Below are 21,511 nucleotides of genomic sequence, written 5' to 3'. Positions count from 1 at the left end.
CGTGATCAAAATTCAGAGACGCTTGGCAACTGACTCGAAGTTTACGACGGTCGCAGTATCGTGACCCCCTTTTGCGACCTTCTCCCGAGCCTCCGGGTGTTCCTAACGTGACAGCGGCGGCGATTCATTTAATGACGGTGGCCAAAAAGGCTGCCCGAGGGGGCGAAACTCACTTAACCAACGTCTCGCTTCAGCAACGTACATTTGGGGCTCCGTTGTGGTCGTAAATCGAGGACTACCTGTAGAAGGCAATTTCGGACTGAATTCCAGCGGACAGACGCTTCTCTGCACATCTCGGGGTTTGGAAATTTTACTATTTTGCTAATTTTAACAACGCAACGAGGAAGCCGACTCTTTTCCCCCCGTTCTTTCAGTAGCACTTTAATGGTAGCAATTAATTCAATAAAAACTTGGTTTATTTTTCCAGATCGGTTTTTTTCATCTTTGGTGGGTTCGCGCAAAAGCTTTTCCTACAAGTTTATCCAATGATATTTTCTTTTTTTTTATCTTATCATCTCTTTTTTCATCTGTTTTACCTATCTCTTTAATTTTCTTTTTTTTAAAAATCGGTGTAGGAATTGATATCTGGTTAGATTCCATTAAACTGCGCATATATATATATATATATTTTATAAATACTTTATTGAGTTTTCCAAAACAAAAAAGAAAATATATAATCTATCTCTATTTTATTTTTTATCTTATCCTCTTTCATCCGTTTTATTTTTATATATTTTCTTACTTTCTTTTCTTTTTATCGATTTTATTTTTAGCTAACATCTTTTCTACCGTATTCCTTTTCATCTATTTGATCTGTTTTATTTCCATCTTTTATTTTTATCTTTCATCTTTTCTTTACCATCCTTCAAGTTTTTCTTTTCGCTTTTATCTATTTACGTTTTATTTTTAGATTTCTTCTCATCTATTTTCATTTATCTTTTCTTTTTTTCTGTCATCTTTTCTTTACCATTTCTTTTCATCCAGTTCATTTATCTATTTTATTTTTATCTTTTTTTTAAAAAAATCATCAATTTTATTTATTTAGCGGTTTTATTTAATTTTTTGTTTTCTTTTCTACCATCTTCCTTTCCATCTATTTTGTTTTATTTTCATCTGTCTTTTTCTAATCCATCATCTTTATCATTTTTCTTTTCGTACATTTTATCCATTTGTTTTATTTTTATTTATTCATTCTTGTTTTCCCCTTTTTTCTTTTCATCAGTTTTATTTGTTTCATTTTTATCTACTGTCTTTCCTTGGTTTATCTATCCTCTTCCTTTTTTGTTTTATCTGTTTTATTCCATGTGTTTATCTATCTACCGTATTTCCTTGGTTTATCTATCCTTTTCTTTTTTGTTTTATCTGTTTTATTCCATGTGTTTATCTTGTTTACCCCTCATTTTTCTTTTCATCCGTTTTGTTTCATTTTTATCTACCTTCTTTCCTTGGTTTATCTATCCTCTTCCTTTTTCGTTTTATCCATTTTATTCCCTGTGTTTATCTATCTGTTTTACTTTTTTAACTGATCGTGTTCTTTTCAACTCTCAGTTTTCTTTCGCACACTCCAAAAGGGGCAGGAAAGGCGTCACTAACCGAATGGTCGTTACTAGAGGATTACTTCTAAAGTTTGAGAAAAGTGGCACGGTTTAATATTTCTATGAAATATTAAAAAAAAAAAAAAGGTATTAAAAGAACCAGACCGAAGGTGTTTTGAGGAGCTAGAAAGCTCAGCCTCAACATCATTTTAATCATATTTAGAGTCACCATTGCACTGAAGTCGTAAATTCGGCTTTTTGGTCCCTGCCCCTGAATCAGCCGAAGAGCACAAACCGTCCAGGAAACAGCAGCTGAGTTTTGGGGGGGGGGTCCTTCTGAATTTCAGGGCCCCCACGTCACCCACACCGAAACGGCGCCGATCCCTCGCTCCGCTGGGAAAATCCGGTGTTCAGAACTCTCCAAAGACCATCGAACGAAGAAAAGGTTTGCCACCACCTGACCCAAAATCCTGTGCCCCGGCGTTAACGTCGCCCTAATCCAGCAAAAATCGGAGTCCTGGGTGAGAAACGGGGCACCTTTGCACTCAGGGTGTGTTTCCCTCCGGGCAGGAATTGTGCACGGACCTATGGAGGCAGCCATGGCATCACCGCCTACCTGCGGGACACCGCGCCGGGCACCGATACTCTCGTGTCCCATCATCCAAGGCTGCACTGCTCTAACCGAGCAATGGCCTCCCCCAACTTTTCAAACCCCCAACCGCCTCCTTTGTAAGAGACTCAAGGCCGGTGCAGACCCTCAACCCACAATGATGCTGAACCCGCAATGGAATCGGTGTTTCCAATGATTGAGGAAGGCGCCTAGCGCTAAGGTCACCGGCAAAGGGGGGATTTTCTTCTCCAGGACTGCCCCCACGCACCAGTTACTGTCCAGAAAGCCTGAAGGAAGAAGAAGAGTGAGGCGTTAGTGGCAGCTTGGCCTAGTGGTTAAGGTGCCAGGTTAGAAACCAGGAGACTGGGAGTTCTAGTCTTGCCATAGGCAGGAAAGATGATTGGGTGACTTTGGGCCAATTACCAGGAGACAGGGAGTTCTAGTCCCGCCTCAGTCATGAAAACTGACTGGGCCAATCACCAGGCGACAGGGAGTTTTAGTCCTGCCTCAGTCATGAAAACTGACTGGGTGACTTTGGGTCAATCACCAGGAGACAGGGAGTTCTAGTCCTACCTCACTCATGAAAACTGACTGGGTGACTTTGGGTCAATCACCAGGAGACAGGGAGTTCTATTCCCGCCTCAGTCATGAAAACTGACTGGGTGACTTAGGGCCAGCCACCAGGTGACGGGGAGTTCTAGTCCCATCTTAGTCATGAAAACTGACTGAATGACTTCGGGCCAAACACCAGGAGACAGAGAGTTCTAGTCCCACCTCAGTAATGAAAACAGACTGGGTGATTTTGGGCCAATCACCAGGTGATGGGGAGTTCTAGTCCCATGTTAGTCATGAAAACTGACTGAATGACTTAGGGCCAGTCACCAGGAGACTGGGAGTTCTAGTCCCTTCTTAGTCACGAAAGCAGACTGGGTGACTTTGGGTCAATCACCAAGAGACAGGGAGTTTTAGTTCCAACTTAGGCACAACAAAAGCCAGCTGGGTGACTTTGGGCCGATCACCAGGAGACGGGGAGTTATAGTCCTGCCTTAGGCAGGAAAACTTTTGGCAAGCAAAATGGAAGGTGTGCTTGTCTCTTAAATCGCAGAGGACTAATTGGCAGAGTGTAGAACCTACTGATGGTTTTACTTCACTCACCCTTGAAGATCATATTGGCTTCGGGCAGGGTGAGCTGATACCCGTAAGCGAAGCTTGTTTCCTGCAGCCGAGTATTGGCTTCGAATTCCACACCAACCTGAATCTGCCAAGGAGGGGGGAAAAAATGGAAGTCAAACTCAAAGGCTATTGGGGCCCAGGAAAAGTGGAGGAGAAGGAAGAGAAGAAGGAGAAGAAAAAGACAAAGAAAGATGTGGTGGAGGAGGAGAAGACATGAAGGAGGAAGGAAAAGTGGAGGAGGAAAAAGGAAGGAAGAGAAGGAGACGGTGGAGAAACAGAAGGCGGAGAAGAAAGAAATGGGGGAAGAAGAAAAGGAGGAGGAGGAGGAGAAAGATAAAGACAGAAAGAAGAGAAGAAGAAGAAGAAGAAGAAGAAGAAGAAGAAGAAGAAGAAGAAGAAGAAGAAGAAGAAAAAGAAGGAGGAGGAGGAGGAGGAGACAGAAAAGAAAGAGATGAAGATTAGAAGAAGGGAAAAGAGAAGAAAAGAAAGAGATGAAGATTAAAAGAAGGGAAAAGAGAAGAAAAGAAAGAGATGAAGATTAGAAGGAGATAAAAGAATAGAAGAAGGAGATGATTAGAAGGAGAAAGACGAGAAGGAAAGAAGACAAAAGATAAAGAGAAGGAGAAGAAAAAGACGAAGAAAGATGTGGAGGAGGAAGAGGAGAAGGAGAAGACATGAAGGAGGAAGGAAAAGTGGAGAAGGAAAAAGGAAGGAAGAGAAGGAGACGGTGGAGAAACAGAAGATGGAGATGAAGAAGAAGAGGAGAAGGAGAAGAAGAAAGTTAAAGACAGAAAGAAAGAGGAGGAGGAGGAGAAAAAGATGAAGAAGAAGAAGAAGAAAGGGGAAGGTTAGGAGACGGAGACAGAGAAGAAGAAAAGAGAGATGAAGCTTAGAAGAAGGGAAAAGAGAAGAAAAGAAGAAAGCGATGAAGATTAGAAGGAGATAAAGGAGAAGAGAAGGAGGAGATGTTTAGAAGGAGAAAGACGAGAAGAAAAGAAGACAAAAGATAAAGAGAAGGAGAAGAAAAGAAAGATGAACCTCAGAAGGAAAAACAGATGAGGAAGGAAGAGATGAAAATTAGAAGGCGAAAGGGTAGAAGAAGAAAAAGTAAAGATCAGAAGGGAGAAAGAGCAGGAGAAGAGACGAATAAAGCGACGGAGGAAGAGGAGGAGGAGGAGGAGAAAGAAACGAAGGAGGAGGAGAAAAGCTTAGAAGGAGGAGAAGAAATGAAGGTTCAACTCACCTGATCATTAGCTTGGTGGTAGTAACTGCCATGGGCTCCGCCGTACCCCAAATTAAGAGTGGCTACCCACTTCAGAGCTAAAATAAGGCAAAAATGTTATTAAATAGCCTGCATTTAAGGCAAATCAACGAAGCATTAGAAACAGAAAAACCATTAATAATAACAAGACATCCTGGCCTTAGCGGATCGTTTTTCCTTGACTCCATCCCGATCCCAGATCCCGCACGGGAATTTCCAGTCTCCAAGGAAATACGTTTCCTCTAACCAAACAAGAACAATTTGGCCGCCTCTGCTCATTCTGTGACCTTCGCCAGCTGATCCCAACGTTCCCGATTATTGATCTACCAACAACGGGACCCCAGATCCATCCAAAGTCCAACTCAACTCTTCGGCTGAACTTCCGTATTTGACTCTGGGTTACGCTCAGTGGGAGGGGTCAGAAGTTTCTTTTCTTTTTCTTTCTTTCTTTCTCTTTCTTTCTTTCTTTCTTCTTTCTTTCTTTCTTTTTTTCTTTCTTTCTTTCTTTCTTTCCTTCTCTCTGTCTTGTTTTGTCTCCTTCCTTCCACCCTCCCTTTCTTTTCCTTCCTTCCTCCCTTTCTTTTCCTCCCTCCTTTCCTTCCGTTTCTCTTATATTCCCTTTCTCTCTCTTTCTTTCTTTTTTTCTTTCTTTCTTTCTCTTTCTGTCTTGTTTTCTCTCCTTCCTTCCGCCCTCCCTTCCTTCCTCCCTCCTTTCTTTTCCTTCCTTCCTTCTGTTTCTCTTATATTCCCTTTCTCTTTCTTTCTTTCTTCCTTTCTTTCTTTCTGTCTGTCTTGTTTTCTCTTCCTTCCACCCTCCCTCCCTTCCTCCTCTCTTTTCCTTCCTCCCTCCCTCCTTTCTTTTCCTTCCTTTTCTTCCTTCCTTCTTTCCTTCCATTTCTCTTATATTCCCTTTTTTTCTTTTTTTCTTATTCTTTTTCTTTCTTCTTTCCTTTCTTTCTTTTTCTCTCTCTTTCTTTCTTTCTTTTTCTTTCTTTTTCTCTTCTCTGTCTTATCTTTCTCTCCTTCCTTCCTTCCTCCCTCCCCTCCTTCCGTTTCTCTTATATTCCGTTTCTCTCTCTCTCTCTCTCTTTCTTTCTTTCTTTCTTTCCTTTCTCTCTGTCTTGTTTTCTCTCCTTCCTTCCACCCTCCCTCCCTCCTTTCTTTTCCACCCTCCCTCCATTTTCTTTTCCTTCCTTCCTTCTGTTTCTCTTATATTCCCTTTCTCTCTCTTTCTTCCTTCCTTTCTCTTTCTGTCTGTCTTGTTTTCTCTCCTTCCTTCCACCCTCCCTCCCTTCCTCCTCTCTTTTCCTCCCTCCCTCCCCTTTCTTTTCCTCCTTCCGTTTCTCTTATATTCTCTTTCTTTCTCTTTCTTTTCTTTCTTTCTATTTCTCTTTCTGTCTGACTTGTTTTCTCTCCTTCCTTCCTTCCACCCAACCTCCCTTCCTTCCTCCCTCCCTCCTTTCTTTTCCTTCCTTTTCTTCCTTCCTTCTTTCCTTCCATTTCTCTTATATTCCCTTTCTTTCTTTCTTTTTTCTTATTCTTTTTCTTTCTTCTTTCCTTTCTTTCTTTTTCTCTTTCTTTCTTTCTTTTTCTTTCTTTTTCTTTCTTTTTCTCTTCTCTGTCTTATCTTTCTCTCCTTCCTTCCTTCCGTCCTTCCCTCCCATCCCTTTTCTCTCTTTTTCCTGTTTTTTCCTGGCCTCTCTGCTCATTCTTCCCCTGAAAAACGACATATCGTTCTTTTCAGAACTGTCTTCGGGAAGGGCTGCAAGAAAGCAAGGCCTGAAATTTACGCTGCAGTTTAGGCTTGCTGGCTTTTCTTGCTGTTCCTGTTACCCGCTGTTTTTAATAGCGGTGGGGCATTTTGAGAGTCTATAAGGTTCCGCAAACCACCCTCCTCACTAGAAAATCCAGGAATTGTTGCTCTGATGGCATCTTGGGACCCCTGAATGGGGAACAATCTGACTCTCCTTGCTCCGGGGCTCTAGGAAAGGAGCTTCTCACCGGTGTACTTGCCAGCCAGAGTGACAATGGTTCCTTCTTCTCCGGCACGTCGGTGATACACCAATTCACCCCCTAGGACCAATCGTGACGTCATGCTCTGGAGGAAGTGTGCGACAAGAATAACTGCACGGAATAAAAACATGGGAAAAGGGTCGGTTACTACTGGCAGGGACGTCTCTTTTTAACTCGCCTCTTAAAAAGTGACCCCCTGCGCTAACTATTCCCAGGTTGCAAATGGACAACTATCCGTTCGGTTGTAGAGTTTAGCAGAATGTTTCTCAAAGTCAGACCCTTTTAAGGTGTGTGGGAAGGAAGGAAGGAAGGAAGGGAAGGGAAGGAAGGAAAGGAGAGGAGAGGGAGAGAAGGAAGAAAGAAAGGAAGGAAGGAAGGAAAGGGGAGGGAGAGAAGGAAGGAAGGAAGGAAGGGAAGGAAAGGAAGGAAAGGGGAGGGAGAGAAGGAAGGAAGGAAGGAAGGAAAGGAAGGAAAGGGGAGGGAGAGAAGGAAGAAAGAAAGGAAGGAAGGAAGGAAAGGAAGGAAAGGGGAGGGAGGGAAGGAAGGAAGGAAGGAAGGAAAGGAAAGGGGAGGGAGAGAAGGAAGAATGAAAGGAAGGAAGGAAGGAAGGAAGGGAAGGGGAGGGAGAGAAGGAAAGAAGGAAGGAAGGAAGGAAAGAAAGAAGGAAAGGGTAGGGAGAGAAGGAAGAAAGGAAAGGGAGGGAGGGAGAGAAGGAAGGAAGGAAAGGAAGGGAGGGAGAGAAGGAAGGAAGGAAGGAAAGGAAGGGAGGGAGAGAAGGAAGGAAGGAAGGAAAGGGGAGGGAGGGAGAGAAGGAAGGAAGGAAGGATTAGAGGGGGGAGCGAAGGAAGGATTGGGGAGAGGAAAGGAAGGAAGGATGGATGGGGAGCAAAGGAAGGATTAGAGAGGAAAGGGAAGGAAGGATTGGGGGAGAGGAAAGGAAGGAAGGATGGATTAGAGGGGGGAGCAAAGGAAGGATTAGGGGGGAGAGGGAAGGAAGGATTGGGGGAGAGGAAAGGAAGGAAAAGGGAGGGAGAGAAGGAATGAACAAAGGAACGAACAAACAAATGAAAGAAGGTTGGAGGAAGGAAGAAGGAAAGAAAGAGGAAAGGAAGGAAGAAGGAAAAGAGGGAGGGAAGGTGAGAGGAACTGAGAAAGGGAAAAAGAAAGAGAGGGTAGGAGAGAAAGAGAAACAAAGAGAAAGAAAAAGAGAATGGAAGAAAGGAGGGAGGGAGGGAAGGCAGGAGAGGAAAGAAAGGTAGAGAAGGAAGGGAAAGAGGGAGAGCGGGAAGGAGGATGTATGTATGGAAAGAAGGACAGAGACAAAGACAAAGAAAGGGTGAGAGAGAAAGAGAAAGAAAAAAGAGAGAAAGAATGGAAGGAGGGAAGGGAAAGGGAAGGGAAGGGAAAGAAAAAAGAAAGGAAGGGAAGGGAAGGGAAGGAAAGGAGGGAAAGGGAAGGAAAAGAAAAAAGAAAGGAAGGGAAGGGAAGGGAAGGGAAGGGAAGGGAAGGGAAGGGAAGGAAAGGAAAGGAAGGGGAAAGAAAGGAAAGGGAAGGGAAGGGAAAGAAAAAAGAAAGGAAGGGAAGGGAAGGGAAGGAAAGGAAAGGAGGGAAAGGGAAGGAAAAGAAAAAAGAAAGGAAGGGAAGGGAAGGGAAGGGAAGGGAAGGAAAGGAAAGGAAGGGGAAAGAAAGGAAAGGGAAGGGAAGGGAAAGAAAAAAGAAAGGAAGGGAAGGGAAGGGAAGGAAAGGAAAGGAGGGAAAGGGAAGGAAAAGAAAAAAGAAAGGAAGGGAAGGGAAGGGAAGGAAAGGAAAGAAAGGAAGGGGAAAGAAAGGAAAGGGAAGGGAAGGAAAAGAAAAAAGAAAGGAAGGGAAGGGAAGGAAAGGAAAGGAAAGGAGGGAAAGGGAAGGAAAAGAAAAAAGAAAGGAAGGGAAGGGAAGGAAAGGAAGGAAAGGGAAGGGAAGGAAAAGAAAAAAGAAGGGAAGGGAAGGGAAGGGAAGGAAAGGAAGGGAAGGGAAGGAAAAGAAAAAAGAAGGGAAGGGAAGGAAAGGAAGGAAAGGGAAGGAAAAGAAAAAAGAAGGGAAGGGAAGGGAAGGAAAGGAAGGAAAGGGAAGGAAAAGAAAAAAGAAGGGAAGGGAAGGGAAGGGAAGGAAAGGAAAAGGGGATCTCAATCCCTGCCAAAGATTTTATCTCTGTGACACACACACTCACCAGATTCATTGATCAGATCGGGGTTCCCCAGTGTCAGCGTAGCTGTGTAATCATCCCCGCGATATTCACTATCGAACTGCCAAGTGGTGAATTTAGCTTGCTGAGTCTGGAAGAGGGCGAATGAGTCAAGAATTGCCTTTTTAACGAAGAAACCCTATTCTACATTTCAGAGTTCAGTCTGAGTCGTTCACAGTACGAGGGGGAGAGAGAAAGAGGGGGGGGAACCAGGAATGCCATAGGAGAGAAGAAAAAAAAAGAAAAAAAGAAAAAAAGAAAAAGAGGCACGCTTGAAGAAATCTAGCATCTCAAGGGAGGCCCACGCTAACTTTCTACATGCAGGGAAATCCCTCCTTTCAAAACTTGGACCTGAGCTGCCTTTCGCCAAGACATCCTCCCAAATCGTATATATTTATTTCCATAATCTTCATTATTTTTCTATATCAATCACACTTAAAAACCTCGCCTCTCCCTATCAGAGGGACTCTGGGCGGTGTACCATACAATCTGAAAAAGAAAAAAAAAAACCATAAAACCGAATATAAAATGAAAAAGAAGCCAAGGAAAAATTTTACATTCTACCCGAAAAGTTAATTCAAAGTTCAATTTGAATTCAAAATATTTACTTCCAATCTGTGTCTCTCTGTTTGCTTTTAAAGGGCCTTTTTTTAAAAAATAATAATAATATATTTTTTTTCTCAGCCTGCAAATTGCAGGTAGTCCATTTTAAGTTGAAATTTTAATTTGTTTTCAATTTATTGGGATTTTAATGGTCGTGGGCTAAATTATTTAATTTGGTTTTAAATTGTTTTTAACTTTTGCATTTCTGTAGTTTTATCCTGTGCCTGTTCACCGCCCTGAGTCCTTCGGGAGTAGGGCGGGATAGAAATTTAATAAAACTAAACTAAAACTAAACTTACGACCACAACTGAGCCCAAAATTTTACGTTGCTAAGCGAGGCAGTTGTGAAGTGAGTTTTGCCCCCCCCCGTGTTACGACATTTCTCGCCCCAGTTGTTAAGTGAATCACCGCAGTTATTTATTTATTTGTTTGTTTAGACTTATATGCCATCCTTTCTCCGAGAGGACTCAGGGTGGCTCACAACAATAAAACAAAAAAAAAATAAAACAAAAACTTATTAAAATGTAACTTATTTAAATTAGTCCCACGGTTGTTAAGTGAAACTGGCTTGCCCATTCACTTGGATCGTCAGTAAAAGGGGATCATGTGACTCCCGGGGATGCTGCAGCCGTCATAAATACGAGTCAGTTCCGCAAAGCGTCAATGTTGATCATGTGACGTGGGAATGCTGCAACGGTCGTAAGTGTGAAAAACGGCCATAAATCACTTTTCTCAGGGCTGTTGCAGTCACTAAAGGAGCCGTTGTAAATGGAGGACTCCCAATCTTAAAAAATAATAGAACGTGAAACTTAAAAGAGGAATTTAAAATTTAAATTCGACACAAAAGTTAAATTGTTTTAATGTTTTAATTGGTAGTGAGTTTTAATTGGGCCAAATTTATATATCTTTTAATTGTTTTTTAATATTTGTACTGCATGTTTTTTAATTCTAGCTGTACACCGCCCTGAGTCCTCAGGGAGAAGGGCGGTATAGAAATTCAATAATAAATAAATAATAAATAAATAAATAAATAAATAAATTAAAATGTCAGGGGATATGTGTACGTATTTCCATTTTTTTTTTTTAATTTAAAAAATGCTATTTTTTTTCCCCCCAGGCTGCAAATTACAGCTCCGGGTATTCAAATCAGAGATGATATTCGCCCGAACCGGTTAACGGAAATCACGGGTGGGTTAGGGCTCCATCATCTTTACAACGGTCCTGCGAGGTAGGCCAAGACGGCTACAAGGAGGCAAGGAAAGAGCCCATTTCTTTACGGCCGATCGGAGCGCATCAAAATCCTGGGTTCGAATTCCGACGGACACGCGGGAACAGACGTCGTTACCTGGAAAACCGCTTTGGTTCGTATCCGCTCCGCTATAAGGTGGAGAATTTGGGCACTGAGGCTGCCGACGTTGCTAATATCGCCAATAAGAGTGGGAAAAGTCTAGGGGAAAAAAAAAAACAGGGGAAAAAAAAAGGAAACTGGATGAATTGTTTTGAAAAAAATGGGCAAAACTCTTTTTTTTTTTTTTGTAAAAAATTTTTTTTTTATTTGCTCTCTTTCAAAGCTTAGCATTTTGGCCCAAATTTCTTGTTTCTTGCCCTTCCAAGAAACATTTCAATGATTAATCCTTCTGCCATGGGCGGTAATTGGTTTGACTTTTGGTAAAAGGAAAATAACATTTTTGCCCGTTCTTAGGAAAATAGGCTGAGGTTCGTCTGCTTTTAAGCCTTTTTTTCTTTTTAAAAGATATAATTTTAATTGGATTTCATTGTTTTAAAACTTTAAATATTTAGGTTTGGTTTAATATTTTAAAATAAACGATTTTAACCGGGTTTTTTTTTTTTTTTTATAAATGACTCAATGATGGTGGACGTAACTGATACTCCTTTCTCTTCCTATTTTCTTCTACAACGACAACCCTGCGAGGTTGGGTTGGGATGAGAAGGAGGGACTGGCCCAAAGTCACATAGCGGGCTTTTATGGCTAAGGCGGGACTAGAATTCACCATCTCCTGGTGATTGGCTCAGTCACCAAGCCGTCTTCATAACTAAGGTGGAACTAGAACTCACCGTCACCTTGTGATTCGCCCAAAATCACCTAGCTGGCTTTCGTGCCAAAGGCAGGACTAGAATTCACTGTCTCCTGGTGATTGGCCCAAAGGCACCTATCTGTTTTGATATCTAAGGCGGGACTAGAATTCACCATCACCTGGTGATTGGCCCAGTCACCCAGCTGGCTTTCAATCCTAAAGCGGGACTAGAATTCACTGTCTCCTGGTGATTGGCCCAAAGGCACCCATCCGTCTTCATATCTAAGGCGGGACTAGAACTCACTTCACCTGGTGATTGGCCCAGTCACCCAGCTGGCTTTCAATCCTAAAGCGGGACTAGAATTCACCATCTCCTAGTGATTGGTCCAAAGTCACCTAGCCGGCTTTCATGCCTAAGGCGGGACTAGAACTCACTGTCTCCTGGTGATTGGCTCAAAATCACCCAGCTGTCTTCATATCTAAGGTGGGACTAGAACTCACTGTCTCCTGGTGATTGGCTCAAAATCACCCAGCTGTCTTCATATCTAAGGTGGGACTAGAACTCACTGTCTCCTGGTGATTGGCTCAAAATCACCAAGCTGCCTTCATATCTAAGGTGGGACTAGAACTCACTGTCTCCTGGTGATTGGCTCAAAATCACCCAGCTGTCTTCATATCTAAGGTGGGACTAGAACTCACCGTCTCCTGGTGATTGGCTCAAAATCACCAAGCTGTCTTCACATCTAAGGTGGGACTAGAACTCACCGTCACCTGGTGATTGGCTCAAAATCACCAAGCTGTCTTCATATCTAAGGCGGGACTAGAACTCACCGTCACCTGGTGATTGGCTCAAAATCACCAAGCTGTCTTCACATCTAAGGTGGGACTAGAACTCACCGTCACCTGGTGATTGGCTCAAAATCACCAAGCTGTCTTCATATCTAAGGCGGGACTAGAACTCACCGTCACCTGGTGATTGGCTCAAAATCACCCAGCTGCCTTCATATCTAAGGGGGAACTAGAACTCACCGTCTCCTAGTGATTGGTCCAAAGTCACCTAGCCGGCTTTCATGCCTAAGGCAGGACTAGAACTCACCGTCTCCTGGTGATTGGCCCACCCTGCTGCCTTTCATACCTGAGAATAGTTAACTAACCTGATTTAACAAGCCACACTTCAAGGGACCGAAACCTGTAATTCCCGTAACCTGGAAATTAGGACCCAAAAGACAAAATTAAATCCCATTTTGACCGGAAATAATCTGCTTTCGCTCACCTCTGTAGGACTAAGCTGCTGATCCCCCACATACGTCGTGTTCAGGTGGTATCCTGAGTGGCCAACGGTGCTCATGTGAAGAGTATGAGTTACCTGCAGGGGGGGGGAAAAAAACCAGCAACAAGCTTTAAATCCGAAGGCGAGGCATGCAGGCAGTCCTCATCGAGCACCATCAAATTTCCGTCGCTAAGTGAAACCCACAGATAAGCGAGCTTTGCCCCCGTTTTACGACCTTTCCGGCTGCGGCGGTTAAGGGAATCCCTCCGGTTATTAAGTCAGTGCCGCGGGTCGTTAAGCGAAGCCGGCTTCCCCCGTCGACTTTGCGGGACAGAACGTCGCAAAAGCGTGACCACCACCTCCCCTGTGACCGTCTCAAATACGAGGCAGACTGAATTTGGAGAGGCTGCAACGGTCGTAAGCGTGAAACAGGGTCCTTAAGTCCCGTTTCTCAGTGCCGTTGTAACTTCGGTCACTAAACAAACCGTTGTAAGTCAAAAACTATCCGTACAAGACAATTTAAGTCTAATGCTTGTTTGCTGGCTGGATGATGGGGGTGGGGTGGGGGGGGGAGATAGGACTCCCTCCTTCCATGACTCCACACAACCCCCCTGCGAGGTAGGCTAACGCCTTACAGAGCCGCCATCATTCCTACTACAGATCCAGCTGATCTCTCTCTCTCTCTCTGGGCACACCGAGAATATTATCTGCTGAGCAAAACTCCGCCCTGGTGACAGGAAAGGCATCCGGCCAGTAAACACTCAGCTCCATTCGGTTGCCTAGACTCCACCCCGATGCAAGGGATTATGCGGTTATTAAAAGATGATGATGAGTGATTCCCTTCACCGAGTGGTGCATAGCCTAGAGGTGGAGCTCTTGCCTCACAATCAGGAGGTTGTGAGTTCGATCCTAGGTAGAGGCAGATGTAGGGTCTCCTGCTTGCGCAGGGGGTTGGACTAGATGACCTACAGGGTCCCTTCCAACTCTGTTAATCAAGATCCCGAGAAGTAAGGAGACCCACCTGGAAATGGCTACTGAGAGATTTATTAATGATCAGCTTGACGCCTTCAATTTGTTGAGGGAAAACATCTGGAAGAGAGACCGGGTTAAAAAATAAAGAGAGAGTTTTGCAGCCCCATTGAAACTTATTTGATTTGATTTATTAAAAGCCACGTGGAATTAACGGTGGAATTGATGGAGACTGGACAAGCTGGCCCTGGACAGAAGCAGCCGCTACCCAACACAAAATAATAATAATAATAAAACAGCTGTGTTTTTTGTAACCCTCGAGATAAAAAGCCAGCAAACTGTTAAAAACATGGGAAATGTAAGGTTTTAGCAAATATTCCCACACTCGGCAAGGATGTTTCCGCCTATACGGGTTAGTCTGCAAGGAAACCATCAAGCTCAGACAGTAACGTGGTTCTTCCCACAAACCCCAAACAAAAGTTCTCCTCCTCCTCCTCTTCTAACACTGATGAGGTTACCTAGTTGGGTCATGAAACGTTTGCAAGAAAACCACCAAATTCACAGAGTAACATGGACCCCACAGTCCTCCTCCTCCCCCTCTCTTCCTCCTCCTTCTCCTCTTCCTCCTCCTCCCCACAAGCCCCACTCCCTCCTTCTAGCACTGATAACGTTACCTAGTTGGGCCATGAAACGTCTGCGAGAAACCCAGAAAGCTCAGAGAGTACCAAGGACCCCACCGTCCTCCTCCTCCTCCTCCTCCTCCTCCTCCTCCTCCTCCTCCTCCTCCTCCTCTTCTAGCACTGATAACGTTACCTAGCTGGGCCATGAAACGTCTGCAAGAAAACCCCCAAACTCAGAGAGCACTGAGGACCCCACAGTCCTCCTCCTCCTCCTCCTCTCTTCTAGCACTGATAACGTTACCTAGCTGGGCCATGAGACGTCTGCGAGAAACCCAGAAAGCTCAGAGAGTACCAAGGACCCCACAGTCCTCCTCCTCGTCCTCTCTTCTAGCACTGATAACGTTACCTAGCTGGGTCCAGAAACGTCTGCGAGAAAACCCCCAAACTCAGAGAGCACGGAGGACCTGCCAACCAAACTTATCCATATATAAGCAAAACTAAATAAATAAATAACGCATTGTAAACCGCCCTGAGTCTCCGGAGAAGGGTGGCATATAAATCAAATCAAATCAAATCAAATAAATAAATAAATAAATAAAAGCATTTTTACCTTTGCATTTGCGGTGAAGTTCATCAAAGCTTCCCGGGTTGGAGAGTCCTTCCGCCCGGCGAGCCCCTTTCCGTGGGGCGGAGAAGGGGGCGAATATATTCCCCATCTCCTCCCCCCCCCCCCACACACACACCAATCCCCCCCACCACCACCTTAAGCCAAGCTACCTAGCCAGGGCTTGTCCCATCAGTTTTAACAAGTTGGAAAAAAAAAAACAAAAATCCCAACGGTTGTGTGTTTTTTTTCACACCAGGTGTGGCTCTCACAACCGCACCTTAGTGGCTCCCGGGGAAACCCAGAGGAAGAGGAGGCAAGCTCATCCTTCTGCAGACATCATCCTGATGATGATGATGATGTAAAAATAAAATTAAAATTAAAATTAAAAAATTGGGGTTGCTTGGAGAAAGGGAGGGGGGGAGGAAGAGGAGGCTTGTTTGGGGAGGGGGGGATCCAAGAAATAATGCTTGAGGGGGGGGTTGGGGGGAAAAAGACCCCCCCTTTTTTTTCCCACAGATGGTGGGAATTGGCTGGAAAAGAGGGGGGGGGTGTCAGAAAGGCGTCAGGCATTCAGAGCCCCCCCCCAAAACTCTTCCTCCTCTTCCTCCCCCTCTGTGATCTTGATGGGGGCGGCCATCTTCCCCGCCCTCCTCTCTCTTCCCCCCCTCCCCTCTTTTTTTTTCCAGGGATGCCATTGGTCGCCTTCAAACCCGCCCCCCCCTCCCCACTTCGGAGGAGGAGCGGAAGCCGAGCGGAGCGCTGATTGGATGAAAACAATGTAGCCAAGCCGCTTCCTTTCCTCTCTTTGATCTCTCTCTCTCTCCCTCTGCTCCCCCCCCTCCCTTCCCCGTTTTTCCCCGCTCTCTGATTGGCTGGAAATGTTGCGCGAACGTTCGGATGGCCGTTTGCGGCGTTCGGAAGGCGCCGCGGGGGGTCCGGGCGGTGGTGGTGGGGGGAATTCCAGAGCTGAGTGGTTCCCCCTTTTCCTTTCCCCGCTTGGGTGAACGTGGGAAAGGGAATCCGGGTTGAGGAAGAGGCCGGCCGCCATCCCCGTCTCTCGTGGGTCGGTTTCATCTGTGTGATCCCTCTAATCAAAAAATAAAATAAAATAAAATAAAATAAAAATTATTATGTGTATATGAAATCTTATTCTGTTCACCGCCCTGAGTCCTTCGGGAGAAGGGCGGCATAGAAATTCAAGAAAGAAAGAAAGAAAGGAAGGAAGAGAAAGAAGGAAGGAAGGAAGGAAGGAAGGAAGGAAGAAAGAAAGAAAGAAAGAAAGAAAGAAAGAAAGAAAGAAAGAAAGAAGAAAGAAGAAAGAAGAAAGAAGAAAGAAGAAAGAAGAAAGAAGAAAGAAGAAAGAAGAAAGAAGAAAGAAAGAAAGAAAAGGGAGGGAGGAAGAAAGAAAGAAAAAGAGGAAGGAAGGAAGAAAGAAAGAGAAAGGAAGAAAGAAGGAAGGAAAGAAAGAAAGAAAGAAAGGAAGGAAAAAAAAGAAAGAGGGAGGGAGAAAGGAAGGAAGAAAGGAAGAAAAAGGAAGAAAGAAAAAAAGAAAGAAGGAAAGAAAAAGAAAGAAAGGAAGGAAGAAAGAAAGAAAGAGAAAGGAAGAAAGAAGGAAGGAAGGAAAGTAAGAGAAAGAAAGGAAGGGGAAAAAAGAAAGAGGGAGGGAGGGAGAAAGGAAGGAAGGGAGAAAGAAAGAGGAAGGAAGAAAGAAAGAAAAGAAAGAAAGAAAGAAAGAGGAAGGAAGGAAGGAAGAAAGAAAGGAAGAAAAAGGAAGAAAGAAAAAAAGAAAGAAGGAAAGAAAAAGAAAGAAAGGAAGGAAGAAAGAAAGAGAAAGGAAGAAAGAAAGAAGGAAGGAAAGTAAGAGAAAGAAAGGAAGGGGAAAAAAGAAAGAGGGAGGGAGGGAGAAAGGAAGGAAGGAAGGAAGAAAGAAAGAAGGAAAGAAAGAGAAAGAAAGGAAGGAAGAAAGAAAGAAAAGAATCCAGGGGTCTCCAACCTTGGCAACTTTAAGCCTGGCGAGGTTGGAGACCCCTGCTCTAATCGACCTATCTAATAATCCCTCTAGCCGTCCGTCTAGTCGACATGCGCCATCATCTGTACGACGGTCCTACGAGGTAGGCCAAGATGGCTACAGGGAGGCAAGGAAAGAGCCCATTTCTTTACGGCCAATTGGAGAACATCGAAATCCTGGTTTCGAATTCCGACGGACACGCAGGGAGAAACGGCGTCACCTGGAAAACTGCTTTGGTTCGTATCCGCTCCGCTATAAGGTGGAGAATTTGGGCACTGAGGCTGCCGATGTTGCTAATATCGCCAATAAGGGTGGGAAAAGTCTAGGGGGAAAAAAAACAGGGGGGAAAAAAAAGGAGTGGATGAATAAAAAAAAAAAATGTGCAGAAACTCTCTTTAAAGCTTATCATTTTGCCTGAAATTTCACTGTCCTTTCCAAGAAACTTTTCAATGATTAATCTCCCTTCCATGGTCGACTCTTGATAAAAGGAAAATAACATTTTTGCCCGTTCTAGGAAAATGAGCTGACGTTTGTCTACTTTTAAGCCTTATTTTTTTTAAAAAAAAAAAGATTATTTAATTATTTTAACACTTTAAATATTTAGGGTTTTCTTTGAAATTGTAAAATAAATCATTTTAACGGTTGTCGCGAGGGGCCGGAGACACGACTTCGCAACTAACAACAACCACAATGCAGAAGGACTACAAAAAAAAAAAAAACAAAAAAAACCCGGTCCATTTTTGGGTGTCCCTCCTAGAAGGATCTCAAAACTTAGGATCCTGAACGTGTCAAAAAACGGGATCCTACACTTAATCCTACACTTCCTTGCATTGTTTGGAGTCTCTCGAAATTGTGACACTTGCTTGAAGGCAAGTGACAAATTAACTCTGGAGTTAAAAAGCAGGTGATTGATTGACCGAGATATCCTGAACAAGCCAGCATTTTTTTTCTACCATCCACTGAAGACTTCCTTTTCTAAAATACCCCAATGCCCATCCTGTTATCCTCACAATCTGGCAACACAACAAAGTTCATCGAAGGGCCGGGCAAGAGACGGAAGGGAGGGACGGAGAGATGAGTCCCAATGTTTGTTCTCAAATTCCAAAGTTCTGGAAAACAGAGCATCACGGGAAGCGGGGATGGGAGGCAGGTTGTTGGCTTGTGGCTCACAGGTGATAAATCCAGTGGCCATTCAACCTGTTTTTTCCAGGCCTTCCTTGAATTTCAAGACCTGGAAAGAATCATTAATGGATGAATCATTAGGGAACACCGTGCTCTCTTCTTGTGGGCTTTAGAATAAAAAATAAATCTCTCTTTTTTTTTTTTTGCTAATGGCATCAAATAAAGGTCTTGCGGGGATCAGATAGATAAGTGGGAAGGCTTTCATGGCATTTTCCAAAATTTGGGGGATTTGACAGGTGGTCCATAATTTACAATCGATCCACTGCAGCTTATTTACATGCGAACCTATGACTTAATTTTTGTTTTAACACAACAAAAGGGGTCGCTTCTGATCCTATTATTCTGTCTTCTATAGATAGATTTATTTATTTATTTATTTATTTATTTATTTATTTATTTATTTATTTATTTATTTATTTATGTGTTTGTTTGTTTGTTTGTTTAGACTTATATGCCGCCCTTTCTCCGAGAGGATTCAGGGCGGCTCACAACAATAAAATAGATAGCTAGATAGCTAGATAGCTAGATAGCTAGATAGATAGATAGACAGACAGATAGAAAATAGATAGATAGAAAGAAAGAAAGAAAATAGATAGATAGAAAATATAGATAGAAAATAGATAGAAAGAAAGAAAGAAAATAGATAGAAAATATAGATAGAAAATAGATAGATAGATAATAGATAGATAGATAGAAAATAGATAGATAGATAGATAGATAGATAGATAGATAGATAGATAGATAGATAGAAAATGGATGGATGGATGGATGGGTAGAAGTTTAGATAGATGGGTAGGTAGGTGAGAGAGAGAGAGAGAGAGGCAGGCAGGCAGGGATGGATGGATGGATGGATGGATAAAGAGAGATGTGATAGATGCGATAGAGGTGATTAGATATTAGACAAATAGATAGATGCGATAGACAGGTGTATTAGATTAGACGGATGGATAGATAGAGGGATGGATAGAGGGATTAGATAGGTAGATTAGAGGGATCAGACAGATGAAATCGTCAGATAGAGACGGGGATCATGACGGCCTCGGCCTTAACCCAGATTCCTTTTCCCATGTTCATACAGGTGGAGAAGGAGGGACCACCAGCCCTGAATCTGTCTAAGGTGCTTTGGAAAACAGTTTGAACCCCCTTCCTCCTCTCTATGGTAGCCCCTGAAATATTGGAAGATCCTTTCCTGTCTCCCCGGGTCCTTCTCTTCACTTTTAGCAGTTCCTGCAACCGCCTTTGATCATCTTCGACAGATTCAGATTAACAGAGTTGGAAGGGACCTTGTAGGTCATCTAGGAAACCCTACACCATTTTTTACATTTACATTTTTACATTCACATTTGGGGGCCGGCTGGACCAGGAGGTGCCCATCGGATGTTTCTCTGCCCATCATCGATTTAAAAAAAAAAAAACAGAAATTTTTTTTGTCTGCTCTGTTTGTTTTTGTCTTTCATAAATCGGTCACCTTGACGCGTTGGAGGTTAATGTCCAGCAGATAAGAGAAAATTCAGACATCGTCCTTTCCTTGCTCCCAAATTGCGTGAGATGGCCCAAACAGCTGGCTTCCCCTTCTCCCTCCTGTGCCAAGCAAAAAACCCCGATTAGTCCTTGACTTATGACCATTCGTTCAGTGACCGCTTGAAACGACGAGGGAACTGGACAAAGGGACTTCTTAACGCTCGTTGGTTCGCGCTTACGACCGCCGCAGCATCCTTACGACCGCTGGGATCAAAATTCAGAGGCTTGGCAGTGGACTCATAGTTAGGACGAGGTTCATGAGATTCCCTCTTGCGACCTTCTTGCTGAGCCAAGTTAAAAAAGAAACAGTTTTTTTTTTTAGATTTGCCTCATTTGTACGACCATTCTTGCCACCGTTGTTTAAGGGGATCGCCGCAACGGTTAAATTAGTAACACGGTTGTTAAGTGAATCGGGTTTTTTTGATGGGACAGTCTAGATGCCCTTTAGGAGACACGTATTCAGCAAAGGCTGAAAACAGGAGAATTGGGATTTCAATCTATGTGCTTTTGCCCCCTTGTAAACCTTCGTTTTCTGGTTTGAACAGAACGTTATCATTAAAGTGTGTGTGCATACGGGGAAAGACGATCACTGTTTACAGACACACACAGACAAATCTGCTTACACAAGAGTTACACAAGCAGCAATTGTCCCGTTCCCAAGAGAATTGATGGGGGGGGGTGGGGGGGGTTAGGCAGGGAGGGGATGGGGGCACAAGGGCCAATCGTTTCTAGGAAAGATTAGCGAGAGGGGCTGTACTTTTAGGAGAGGGTATAAAAATTCTTCGACTCTTGATTAAAACACATTTCTTCTCCCGATATTCTCTTTGAAATCCCTTGCACAGGTAAGGATCAAAGGCTTCTCTTTAGAAAATGAAAAGAAACAAGTAATTTGGTCTCTTAAAATATTAATCTATGGATCTATGATCTATTTGTCTGTCTATCTATCATCTGTTTATCTATCTGTCTGTCTGTCTATCTATCTGTCTATTTCTTTCCTTCTTTCTATTTATTATCTATCATTTATCTATATCTATTTTTAATCTGTCTATTTTTTATTTATTATCTATTTCTTTTTCCTTCTTTCTATTTATTATCTATCATTTATCTATTATCCATATATATTTTTAATCTATTTTTTATTTATTATCTATCTATCTATTTCTTTCTTTTCTTCTTTCTATTTATTATCTATCATTTATCTATTTATATCTATTTTTAATCTGTCTATTTTTTATTATCTATTTTTTTCCTTCTTTCTGTTTATTATCTATCATTTATCTATTATCCATATCTATTTTGAATTTGTCTATTTATTATCTATCTATCTATCTATCTATCTCTTTCTTTCCTTCTTTCTATTTATTATCTATCATTTATCTATTATCCATATCTATTTTTAATCTATTTTTTATTTATTTATTATCTATCTATCTATCTATCTATCTATCTATCTATCTATCTATCTATCTATCTATTTTGTTTCCACAAAAAGAAGACCCTGTCTTATATTTCTTTGAACCCTGAAATAAGCGTTTGGCCTTATTTTCGGGGAGATCTTATTATTTTGGGGCACATGGAGCAAGATGGGGCCATCTTACCTGATTTCCAGCTCTGTGTTTAAATATTTTCGGAGAGGGCTTATTTTCGGGGGGAGGCTTATTTTAGTACATGGGCTCAAAAGCCCGATTGGATTTATTATCAGGGAATGTCTTATTTTCAAGGAAACAGGGTATGTATCTATCTATGTATCTATCTTCTATTTATTTATTTTATTTTATTTTATTTTATTTTATTTTATTTTATTTTATTTTATTTTATTTTATTTTATTTTATTTTATTTTATTTTATTTTATTTTATTTTATTTTATTTTATTTTATTTTA

General features: G+C 42.6%; 2 protein-coding genes across 2 annotated transcripts in view; one reads left to right on the top strand and one right to left on the bottom strand.

Moving 5' to 3' along the window:
* Positions 1-1,706: 1,706 nt before the first annotated feature.
* TOMM40L (translocase of outer mitochondrial membrane 40 like) lies at positions 1,707-15,591 on the bottom strand. The gene is made up of 9 exons (XM_087881073.1): positions 14,922-15,591; positions 13,744-13,811; positions 12,726-12,818; positions 10,762-10,863; positions 8,799-8,904; positions 6,581-6,703; positions 4,562-4,638; positions 3,301-3,403; positions 1,707-2,432 (listed from the first exon to the last, which is right to left on the bottom strand). Exons 1-9 carry the CDS (start codon positions 15,025-15,027, stop codon positions 2,293-2,295), a joined length of 918 nt encoding a protein of 305 aa, XP_087737199.1. The 5' UTR covers positions 15,028-15,591; the 3' UTR covers positions 1,707-2,292.
* A 4,423-nt stretch (positions 15,592-20,014) lies between these two features.
* APOA2 (apolipoprotein A2) overlaps positions 20,015-21,511 on the top strand; it is a 3,889-nt gene continuing 2,392 nt past the window's right edge. Inside the window, exon 1 of the mRNA XM_060685057.2 lies at positions 20,015-20,471. The gene's annotated coding sequence lies outside the window, so the exon portion shown is untranslated. The remainder of the gene's footprint in view (positions 20,472-21,511) is intronic.

The sequence above is a fragment of the Pantherophis guttatus genome, chromosome 18, assembly GCF_059756535.1.
Source record: "Pantherophis guttatus breed Tessera chromosome 18, ASM5975653v1, whole genome shotgun sequence".
Lineage (NCBI taxonomy): Eukaryota > Metazoa > Chordata > Lepidosauria > Squamata > Colubridae > Pantherophis > Pantherophis guttatus.
This window is presented reverse-complemented; position numbering and strand designations above follow the sequence as displayed.

Coding starts and splice junctions, on each gene's coding strand:
- TOMM40L (XM_087881073.1), bottom strand. CDS start 15,027: ATGGGGAATATATTCGCCCCCTTCTCCGCCCCACGGAAAGGGGCTCGC. Junction 8,905..10,761: donor GAACCAAAGCGGTTTTCCAG/GTAACGACGTCT, acceptor GCCCTCTTCCAG/ACTCAGCAAGCTAAATTCAC. Junction 2,433..3,300: donor AGCCAATATGATCTTCAAGG/GTGAGTGAAGTA, acceptor TTCTTCCTTCAG/GCTTTCTGGACAGTAACTGG.